This window comes from Pituophis catenifer, unplaced genomic scaffold (genome assembly GCF_029215685.1).
Source record: "Pituophis catenifer annectens isolate HBS135680 unplaced genomic scaffold, rPitCat1.0.hap2 SCAF_2, whole genome shotgun sequence".
In the NCBI taxonomy this organism is placed as follows: Eukaryota; Metazoa; Chordata; class Lepidosauria; order Squamata; family Colubridae; genus Pituophis; species Pituophis catenifer.
The window spans coordinates 68,272,045-68,284,117 of record NW_027256882.1 but is presented as its reverse complement, the minus strand read 5'-3'; the positions used below and the strand labels follow the sequence as shown (position 1 = coordinate 68,284,117).

At 39.4% G+C, this 12,073-nt stretch overlaps 1 protein-coding gene across 4 annotated transcripts in view; it reads right to left on the bottom strand.

Moving 5' to 3' along the window:
* Positions 1-2,041: 2,041 nt before the first annotated feature.
* SLC41A3 (solute carrier family 41 member 3) overlaps positions 2,042-12,073 on the bottom strand; it is a 36,653-nt gene continuing 26,621 nt past the window's right edge. For all 4 annotated transcript variants that reach the window (XM_070936897.1, XM_070936896.1, XM_070936898.1 and 1 more), the window contains 5 exons: positions 9,693-9,837; positions 8,760-8,839; positions 6,047-6,181; positions 4,062-4,210; positions 2,042-2,822 (listed from right to left, as the gene is read on the bottom strand). In XM_070936897.1, coding sequence (XP_070792998.1) covers positions 2,637-2,822; positions 4,062-4,210; positions 6,047-6,181; positions 8,760-8,839; positions 9,693-9,837 — 695 coding nt within the window. In that variant the 3' untranslated portion in view covers positions 2,042-2,636. The remainder of the gene's footprint in view (positions 2,823-4,061; positions 4,211-6,046; positions 6,182-8,759; positions 8,840-9,692; positions 9,838-12,073) is intronic.

The following is a 12,073-nucleotide window of genomic DNA, read 5'->3' as shown; positions in this document are numbered from 1 at the left end:
CTGTTACATTAGCTACAGTGTGAGTACAAAGTAGTAGTTTGGCTGCCAAAGAGTTCTAGTCCTTTCCATTCAGAGTGCACGGTGGTGGTGGTGGTGGGGTGTTGGCTAGCTCTACATTCAGAAAGGTTCAACAGCATTCAGCAGTAACATCCAGGACTTCTCTCTCCCCAGTCACCTCACGCTCAGGTGTCATATTGGGGAAGGTCTGGAACCGGCTGGATTCACTCTACTGCTGTTATTTTTCTCACTAAGTGGGTACCTATTTATCTACTCACATACAACCTGCTTTGGAACTGCTAGGTTGGTAGAAGCTGAGGCAAATGACGGGAACTCAGTCACACGATGCTAGGGCTCAAACTGCTGGGAGTACAGACCTTTTCTAAAAAAGGAACTGCTCTCAGCTGTGTTCAATACAGTTGCCTACACCAGACTGATTCTTATAATTCTTATAACTGACAAAGCTGATTCATTGTCCCACATCTTACCTGCTGGATCTTAGAAATTATTAGCTTAATAACTAACCATCCAAGTTCTAACCATTATTTATATTTTATTTTGTATGTGTACATTTCTGTGACCCCGTAAAAACAATAATCTGACTTGAACATGTAAAACAAAACAAAAAAGAGGAGTGCCAAAAAAAAAAAAAAGATGGAAATTTGATTAAGGCTTACACTTGTCCTGGATGTCGAGCATCAAGAAGCACTCGACACCATGCACGAGACCGCTGACCCATGGACGTTCGTCCTACCTGCTAGGCGGAGGGATGGGACGGGCTGCACGGGTGTTGGTGATGGGGACAGGCTGGCGATTAGGCGTTATAATGCACGGGCGTTTATAGGGGCTCGCGGGGGTGTAACACGCGCACGGAGACAAGCAGTGTGATTGGAGCAGGTCGGAATGAATGACGGCATTGATGTGCGCGCGTGAAGAGAGGCGGGAAGTTGAAAACCTCCGCGCAGCTGCTTGTCATTAGAGAAACCCCTATAAAAAGACTCTGTGTGGGGCGTGGGGTAGCCGCGTCTTTGAATTGCATTGCAGTCCGACTTCCGTACGAGCTGTTTGTCACAATAAACCAAGTTGCATCAAGTCTTCGAGTGCGTTGCTTGTGCTTTCGTGAACACAGACCGGGGGAAGCCGAGACTGGAGGCATAGGGAAATTCAACCTCCATTTTTCTATTATAAAAAATCCTTTGAATAAAAACTCAGCTGACACTCGTCTCTGGGCCAGAAATAAATGAGTTCATTTCCCTGCCTTTGGAATAGCTAAGAAGTCACAAAAAGGTTTGTCCCTGACCCAGAACTCATGAAGGCTTGTTCTTCCCAACAAAAAAGCTACTGTGGACACCAAACTTTATCCATCAAACTTGTTCCTCTGACTACCTGTAGGGGCGCTTTCAGAATTTGGCTTTTAAATTTAAGCTGGTTCTTATTTTAAGATTTCCCAGCACTAGCGGGTATGCTCAGCAAGAATCTTTGGCCAGGAAAGTAGCATAGTGAGATGGGAAAGATCAGATGCTGATTGCCTTTCCATCACTGACTGTTGCTTTCTTCTAAAAATTTTCTGTCCAAAACACATTTTTTATTTTCATTCTTATATACCAGTGATGGTTAACCTTTTTGGCACTGAGTTCCAGAGTGCTGGAACCTGGAAGAGAGCAGCTGGCCGGTGCGCATGAAAGCGACAGCCAGCTTCTCGGCTTGTCGTTCGTTCCCCCATCGATGGCGAGCTCCGGCAGGACTCGACACAGCTGCTCTTTCGGGCTCCGTCACACGCATGCGCGCTGGCCATCTACTCTTTTCCATCTCTTAATGAAGACCAGCTGGCTGGCACGCATGTGGCGACGGCGCGCGTGCCCACAGAGAGGGCTCTGCGTGCCACCTGTGGCTCGCCTGCCATAGGTTCGCCATCACGGGTTCGCCATACAATCAGGTCTTGAAGTTTCAATATTTAGGTCCTTCCCCCCAATTATGTTTCCCTGTCTAAGTTCAAGAAAATACACACACATATACACAGAGACACATATCCCATTCCCCAAGTTGAATATTAGTGGACAGACTAAAAAATTTTAATGCAAAGTAATTTTCGCTGAGCAGGTTGCCATAATGCATGAGGTGTCATGAAGCAGATTTTGAACTATTGTACGGTAATGCTTTGTTTCTCTTTGTGTTTAGAGATTCAGTGAAAACAGTCCTGGACATAATTTTATCTCTTTCTCTGTGGGAACATATAGCAGACGGAAAGCAAAATGCCTTTGTTGAAGGGCCGTGGAGACAATGTGGCGGTCTCATCAAGGACACAAGCTCCACCCCACCGAGAACAGGGGTTAGCTTCCTGGTAGTATCAATAGACTGTTCAAACCAAGCCATTGTAGTAAGATTCCTTGACTGGTTGAAAAACTGTTCAGAGTGCTTCCCAATCCTTTCATAGCTGACACTTCAAAAGCTGCGATACATGATTATGCTACGTCACTTGTAGCTCTTTTCAACTTTCAGCTATGCAGTGTTGAGATCCAAAGGGAGGAGAGACAGACAACCTATTCCAGTTTAGGAACCTGGATGCCCTCTTTCCATTACCCTGTTGTTGTAGATTGTGAGAGACTTGCGGGCAGGTTGACACTACGGTTTAAATAACTTTAGTTCCCTAGTTTTTGCTCCAACCCACTGAGCAACCAAAGCAAGTAGAAGCAAACCGCCAGAAAGCCAGTGCCCAGGAGATCTCCCAGGGCAGTGAGGTAGGGGATGGAATAATTGTCAGGATCCAGACCCTTTCTCCATGTTAGTCGCACAATGATGTCAGCCATGTAGAGCAGAATTCCCACCTGCAAGTGAGAAACAAAACAAGGGCAGCAGTCACCAGCACGCAACGTGGCACCTTTAAAGCGCTCCATGGCACAGGACCCAGGTACCTTCGAGACTGTCTTCTGCCACCAATAGCCTCCCACCGACCAGTCCGCTCCCACAGAGAGGGTCTCCTCAGGGTGCCATCAGCCAAGTTATGTCGGCTGACGACACCCAGGGGGAGGGCCTTCTCTGTGGGAGCCCCAGCCCTGTGGAACGAACTGCCCCCAGAAATACGTAAGCTCTCCGACCTCCGGGTGTTTCGCTGCGCACTGAAGACCCTGTTGTTCCGCCAGACCGGGCTATCAACATAATAGTTTTAAATTGGGGTATTTAAATTTCTGGGGTTTTAAATTGAGCCAAATCTATTTAATTATTTTAAATTTTAATCACTGTTTTGTCTTGTGTTTTTAAATAGGCTGTACACCGCCCTGAGTCCTTCGGGAGAAGGGCGGTATAGAAATAAAATTATTATTATTAAATTATTATTTATATGATAATACTGTCATCTATTCTATCAGCTGTGATAGCTGAAAGTGCATATGTTCTGCAGCTGAGACAAAATCGCCTCCTTTTCATTTTCTCCTCATTTACAAGGAATAGAGTATGTATCTATGTAACTTGGTCAGTTGGGATACTGTAATGCAGAAGTTATCCCCCCAACTCCCAGGCCATGGCCCATTAATGGACCTTGAGCCCTTCAGAACTGGGCTGCGAAAGTGGTAGGTGAGCGTGCATGCCTACTGCTCGCACAAACGGAGCTGTGTGTGCGTGTGCTTGCCCACCACTTGCACAAACCATGGTCTCTCCCCGGCCGGTCTGCAAAGCCAGGAAGGTTCTGCTGTAATAGTATGTGGAAAGCTGTTGAGAAACTGGGGTGAAGAAATGCTGCTTAGGGAATGGTCAGGTAAGAGATAGCATAGTCTGCAGCTGGATAGTGGGTGCAAGAGGCTCACAAAGGACACTCCCTAGTTTCTTGGTCTCTAAAAGAAATAGAAGAATTCCTCTTTAGGCTTGCAAAATCATGTTAATGTAGCTTTACAGTAAAGCAGAAGTAGCTTATCTGGTTATGTTTCCAGTCTAATCTATTTGGTAAAGCTGGGGGTGAAATGTAGACAAAGTGTTTCACATGGAAAAGAGAGACTTTGGGGTGATGTTAATGAGTAAAAATAAGTTATCCAAAGTCAGATCCCAAATTCTAAAGGTCAGTTTCTGGTTACCTGCAAAAGAGCAGCTGTCAGATAAAATGCCACAAAAGTTAAAGTGATTGCTGTGTGGCCCCCCTCAAAGAGATGTATAGCATAGAGGAACACCAGGTGTCCTGGGATCACTAGCATGATCAGGACTCGAGCTGATTTAGAATTGATACCTGCAGGAAAGAATAAAGATTATAATTATGATCACACAGTAAATAAGAGCTGAGTTCTTTGAAAAACGAAGTAGGTACTAGTACCCAATATATTTAATTGGAGTCAAAAAGTTCTAAAATCATCGTCACCATCATGTGCATTTATTATATAAATATAAAAAACAGTGCTACAAGTCAACCATAATAATAACATGATTAATAACAAACCAACAAACAGAACCTGTCATTGAATGGAGTGGAATGAGAAACTGTGAAGGGGAAAAATCTATCTGAAAAGGGAACAAATGGAGAAAGCAGAATCAAGAGAGAATAGCAGGCAACAGTAAGAGGATGGGAGAAAGGGTGATGGTTAAAAGACGGGGAGAGAGAGAGAGAGGGAGGGAGATATTAGATAGATAGATAGATAGATAGATAGATAGATAGATAGATGGATGGATGGATGGATGGATGGATGGATGGATGGATGGATGGATGGACGGACGGACGGACGGACGGACGGACGGACGGACAGACAGACAGACAGACAGACAGACAAATAGATGTGTTAGGGCATGTGTTATGTGTTCTTATAATTCCCAGCCTCATAAGGAAGGGAGATTTACTTTCAAAAAATCCTAATTGTGATGCTACATATATCATCTTACATTCAACTCATTCTGTTTCAGTATCAAATTGAATATTCTTTAAGACAGAGAACTCTCTGTATGTGTTTTCAATTAATATTTGCTAATATGCCTTTTGTACAACCTTTTTAACATTAGATATATACTTTCCCCTCTTCTTTACATATTGTATAAATATGTAAATATATATCTATAGAAACATATTCATACACACATTATAATGTACAGTTTTTGATTGCAGGTCCAAGTGAAGATTATTGCAAAATTCAAGTTTGATAATATATCTTTTGGATATATTTAGCAAGTGACCATTACATAATACTGAACAAATCTAGAAATGACAGATAGATTTTATACATTTTAAAACCCCTTAAATCTGACTACGGTTGTAGCACTATTCAAAGAGATGATTAAGTTTTCTTCCTTTTTTTCTAAAAAAAATATTTTCCCTAACTGGCAACATATTACATATTATCATATAGATCTCTCATTGTCACTTTTCCACTAGTTTTACTGCTATTCTTATTCCCCATCTAAACAATGTTGTGGGAAAGTCAATCTGCAAATTCCATTCCAATGGTAAGGGGACTGATACAGGTAAGAATTGGATTTGATTGGATTGGGTTGGTTTTCATAGATGTGTTTCTCAAACTGAAGTGAGGCTTCTGCATAGTGGAATAGACCTAAATTGGCAGCCTAACAAAACCTTGTGAGGGGTTATGAAAGACATCCCAAAAGTGTTCTCTTTTAAAGGCAACCGGACTTTCTTGATTTTTCTTTGAAAATGTTTTACTTCTCATCCAAGAAGCGTCTTCAATTCTAACTGAATGGTGGGAATTCCCCACCAATCAATTAGAAGTGAAGATGCTTCTTGGCTGTGAAAAAAAATACTTTCAGAGAAAAAAAAAACCCAAGAAAGTCCTTTTGCCTTTTGGAAAAAGCACCTTTGGGACAACCATGATCTATCTGAGTGATTGAGAATCTCTATAGATGATTATGCAAGTCACAGGAATATAGGCAAAGCAATTCATTGTGGTTTATATGGAGACCACCTTTCTCATTGGCTTCTGGCTGTGAAAAACTAGTAGTTTTCTGTATCACTGAATGGAGGCTCAAGCATTTCATGTGGTTAATAGGTACAGATTCCCAGTACAGTATTAGGATAATTTTGGGGTCCAGGTATACAAATAGCAAGGGGCCAATGACCTCCTACCTGAAGCGAAGAAGGTGGTACATGGATTAGGCCAATGCTGCCTCATTTTCTGTGGCAGGACTCCAGGCATGCTCCAGAAATGGAGAAATGTGGAGATGCGACTGGCCTGGATGGCCACCAAATTGCCACCAACACCTGCAGAGGACAGAACACAAGTGTTAACCCTCTGTAGGAGAAACCCAAAAGCCTTGCCCAAACCCATGGAAACATGGGCACAAGTCATGTGGGGGGTTCTACTACAAGGGCGGGCAACATTTGGATCTCTATAGCCCACATTTAACATTTTGTAGCCAAGGACTGGCCTTGTGGGGATTTGCTGACGATATAAATCTGACAGATAGAATTATCAATAAAATTACCAATAGAAGAAATACAATTTTCTTTTTTTTTCACCTCGGGTTTTTGCAGGATTCCTGGGCTGATCTTGTTTTAGAAGGTTACCCTGTATTTTTTGGAGGCAATTCCTACCACACTATGGCAGGAAATGGAGTTACTAATTAACATTTTGTAACTAACAGTAGAAATAGTTCTGAGGCCACTTAGTTCACTCATTCCTGTTTTGGAAGGAAGCTCCTAGTGAAACCATTTAAATACCATCATACTGTTTATACTGTCTTTTTCTCTGATTGATTTTATGATAAGAATACACACACGTACATATAGAGAAAGTAGAAAGCGAGGTCATCTGAGTCCCACTTTAAAATTCAATAAATAAGGTAGAGGGATTGTATAATAAAAGCCTTACCTGGAAGTAACGTGCAACTTAGTTGACATGGAAGAGATGCATTGATCTAGTGTTGGTGGCAGTCAATATTTGGCCTTAATCAATATATTTTCAATGTAAGACAAAATTGCGAATTCACCAGACTCAGAGGGGGTTTTCCCCCCCTCTTTTAGAAATGGGCAGGGCTTTTAAAATTTTTTATTTATTATCAAATTTATTGGCCTCTCATTTTACCCCAGGGTAACTCCTGCTTCTTTCCAAGAGATTAAAACAACTTTGCAAAGAATTTGGGGAGGAGATGCCACTTTTTTTTTTCTACTTCTGTTGACAAATATAAATGAGGTAAGTTTGAGATCTGTACCACTTAAAATACCGACACCAGGGGCCTGTCCTCTACCTTTCATTGTTTCCCAGAGAGAAACATCTCATCCCCACCCCAAATTCCATATAGGCTTCTACTCTTCCTTCATTCAGTCATTAACATCCCGGCCTTCACAAACACTTAAACTTTGAAGCAAATATTGGCCCAGCGCTAATATTTTTACATCAGCATTCTGCAGCAATTGAGCTTGTGAAAAGTTTTCAAGAACAAGAACTAATCCTTGTGTGAACGAATATCCCTATTATCTGTCCATGCTTTCACTCCTTTATGTAGAAACAGAAGAAAAGGGTTTTCCCCACTTTTTTCTCAACTAGTAGAGCAGGTTTCATATCTCCTTTTTCCCCACACTATGTATACTGTATATACATAGACCCAATCCAAAATCATAATTCAAATGCAAAGGCACTGTTCACAACATGATTTACCCAAGGAAGTCCCTCCCCTCCCCAGCATGATCCTCAGCATTTTAGAGGATCCCAGGGTTTCCTTCCCGTGGTGATGTGAGAAGCTGTCATACAACTTTGGCAATAATAACCCTCTCCTCTAGACCTATCTGGCACAGCCTGTTTGCTGCAGCTCTGGCACCTGCTTTTCATTCCATTTCCCAGAAATCAACACAGCCAAAAGGCTTTTGCATTTTTAATCCACTTTAAAAAATAAATTTAGGTCACCATAATCATTTTGTTCCTCTGAAGGCCCTGAGAAAATGGACTCCACCCCATGCCAGGCAAATTTAGAAGACAAATCTGTTACTGTATTTCCAAAGTAATTCAGGTTGGCAAATTGGAGAAGTCACATCTTTCATTCAATTGATGCCATGGAACCTTACATTTATACATTCATTTTTACGACTCAAAATGATTGTGCAATATCCACTGTGTATTGGTGGAACTTTCTTGACATAGATCCTGCTCTGAGTTTAGACTGATAAAGCTCCTTGTTTCATTCTTTTATTTTCTTCAAATTGTTAAACAATTTTGGCGATTGCAAAGCAGTTTAAACTGGTGTCTAAATCTCAGCATGCAATGTGGCTCAATTTATCCTTTACAAACTCCATGCCTCATTATGTGAATAAATTGATTTCCTGGACCCCTACAAAAGTGTTATGAATACACATCGCATTTGATTGAATTTAACATTCCAGTAAAAATCAATGTATTTGTGGCATAGGTCAATGGTCTGTTCATAGAGCAGTGTTTCTTCATATTGGCAAGTCTAAGATGTATGGATATCACTCCTAGAATTCACCAGCCAGCATGCATGGTTTAGAGCAATGCAATTCTCCTGCCCAGTAATATTTTATCATCTGAGTTTTGAATTTAGAATTATTTGAATGAAATGGAGATGTTCTGCTGCAGAATTACAACCCTCACCTTTTAAGCAGATACATTAAATAATTCAATTGAGAAGAATTTTAATTACTGAGTGTCCTAATACATCCCCAGAGTGAAAAAGGCTAAATAATATAATGTGCTTTTGTGAGAGAATCAGGGTTTATTTATCTTTCCTATCAAATCTTGGAACCCCAATCTTAAAACAATAAAGCAGAAATTGCATTTTCATTTCATTTCATTTGCAATTTTTTTTTTTAAAAAAAATCATCTTACCATTAATCACTGGAACGAAAACAGCAATGCCTTCAAAATTTGGTTTTGCTACAGTTTTGTCCAAAATTACTCCACCAAAGCTGTTTCAAAACAAACACATCCATCCATTAGTCTAATTTACCAATAGTTTAAATGCAAACTACTATCATCTATTCAAGCATATATGCAACTATATATCATTAGCATAAACTAATAACATATTCTCAAATAAAAATTCAAACCTTACTGAAGTCAGGAAGTTAAGAAAATTTTACTAATAGAACAAGTATTTTAATCTTGCCTTCAAGAAAGAGAGCACTAAAAGAAAAAGGATCCCCATATGAAAAGATTTAATGTCAGTATATTAAGTATATCTTTATTGAAGATGATGGATTATAATCTACCATGCTGGCCCAATATGGATTAATAGACAAGACTTTTATTTTATTTTATATTTTATATTTATTTTATTTTCCAGTTTTAGGTTAAGAGTGAATGACCAAAGTTACCCAGCTGACTATTCATATGTTTTACTTATTTGGGGGGAAACATTGCCACTCAAAGCTTCAACATTATTTTCTAGAAGCTAAACCCATGTTATGAAGTTGATGCTTTTAAATAATATGTTAAATGATTAGACAAACTGTGGGAAATTAAAAGCTTGAACATTTTTACTACCCCGATTTCAAGCTAGAAAGAACTGCAACCCTCAGTGATTCTCCTTTTATTTATTTCAAATACCGTAAAAAACCCCCACCTATTTTGGCTTCTTAAAAATTCAAATCCAGATGCTTATTAATAAAGATTTCACTAACATATTCCAGATACACAGAAAGAGACAATCCCCAACAAAAATCCAGAATTTAACAAAACTGATTATTATTATTATTATACTGATTTTTCCATGGTAAACACATAGCAATGGAGCAAAGCTCTATCTCCAGTGATGATTACCTGCTGATGATCATTGCAATTATAATTGGCTGCCATCCACTCTTCAAGACTTCGGCAATGGGAGGACTCTGCCGAGCAATAGCAATCCACAAAGGAATCAAAACAATGAAAATAGTACAGACCACAGGGGACAGGTATGTTACATCTGCCGGGGAAAAAAAGAAGATCCCAGTTTTACATCTGAATTTTCAATTCTGAGGGATTAAATCACATTTTCATTTTGGTAAAACGATTCAATGGTTTTCAACTAAAAGCACAGTTGCAGTGACAGACACCCAAGTCCTATTGCTCTCAGAAATATGTTTGATGGGTATCCTTTTTCAGTCACCTGCTATAATAAACCAACAGGACTAGCTAATGTGAGAGAGAACTAGAAAATACATTGGACATAAGAAGGAAAAATGTTAAACATCAGTAATAAGAATGACCATCCACCAAGAGAGAAGTGCCTGAAAAATATAATAATCCAAATATGTATGTTTTAATTTTTCATCCAAAGAATCTGCAAGATGGACTGAAGTTCAATAATATAAAAGATACCATAGATGTAATATACTGTAATTGTTTTGCTGCACCAGCTTAATAAACAATGACATCAAGCAAGGTCATTATGGCAATAATTCATCAACAGTAATTCAAAATCCACAGGTTTATGTGGGAGATATGGTAGTTCCTCAGGTCTACTTCACTGGGAGTTTAGCATGAATATGTTTATTGGATTAAAGTAAAGATGCTACGTGTTTATGTAAATGTCATCCTAAAGTATACTCCTAAAATATATTAAGATGTCATTCATCTTTCAGTTGGAACAGGAAAAATTGAGTTTGCAAACAGTGAATTTAATTACCTAAATGTGGGAAATTAGAAAATCCTAATGAAATATGTTTTTGTAGGGTAATTTAGCAAGCTCTTTATTGTATCTAAGCAGAAAATTTGTCATGATAAAGGACCTAGCCTCTTAAGACTCTTAATTATGTGACGTTTTGTCTTTACTTTGTAAAGAAAAAATATAATTACCACCCCACATAAACCTCATAAAATTGAGGTAGAGACATAGAGATCAAAGTATTGACAACAAACAGATACTGCCACAATATTCCATGGAACTTAGATTTGGACTTCAACCTTAATCTTTCAAAGCATTGAATTTGTTCTTCATTCTTTCATAGACTTGGTTTTAGGATAACTGTCTTGTTGCTCCAACAACTTATTTTATGAATTAGGTTAGCAAATGGTCTCATACTCTCCTGTAGAATTCAGCAGAATTCAGGTTATCTTCAATGATACAAATTGAAGCAGAAACTATCAAACTCAGGTTATCTAGTCTGAGGCTCTTACTGTGAAATGCAGTTTCTGCCACACATAATATCCTCAGAGCCTGAAAATTTCCACTAGTGGTCCATCTATCCATAGCTATGTCTCTCTTTGCTTTTGAGCAAACCTGGGACTCCTTAGGGACCATTGCTGCTTTTCTTGGATTCCCATTTTTAGCCAATGCTTTTCTGATGGTGGATTCACGGATATTGATTTTAGGTAAAACCAGAGAAGCTTACAGATTTTCAGATGTGGTGTTCAGAGGTTTTTTTTTTTTTTTTACTCCCCAGACAATATTATGCTCTGCTTTTGGGAATGATTGTGACAGGATGGCCACTCTTGCAAAGTAAATTTTGTCCCCAATTCTATTTCAAGCATATATGTATATCACTGTTGACCTGTGGGACTCCAGAGTTTTTCAGTCTTTTCCAATGAGGATAGGGATTGATTTTTTTTAACATAGATCTTTTAACATTTCTATTCATCTGAGAATTATGAGCTCCTGAGAAAATCACTGTTAAAATCACCCATGATTCTTTAATTAAATATTCATAAAACTGATCTTACACTTTAATTGAATTGACTGAACTAGAGGAGGAATTTTTTTTTTCACACAAGCACATTACACGTTGAAAGATTTTGCTTATCAAACAAGTAAAACATGCATCAAACATTGGGGTTATTTATTCACTTAGACTTTCTTTATATGTTAATAGGATTACTTCAGGGGTGAAATCTACTTACCTTCCTTACCGGTTCAGAAGTGCACGTGCTGCGCATCACATGCGCACGCAGATCCTCTGCGCATGCACAAAACCTTCTGTGCGTGCGCAGAGGGTAAAAAACACATTATTTCCTTGTTAAAACCAGGAAGTAATGACACGCGGGCGGGTGGGCAGAGCCTCACACCGCCATCGCTACTGGTTCTCCAAACCACCTGCCACAATCGCCAAAGGATCACCTGATCTGGTCCGAACCGGGAGGATTTCACCCCTGGATTACATCAAGTTCTAATAATACTCAATGGGAAAGACACATAAAAATTCAGAAACCCTGAAAGACAGCAG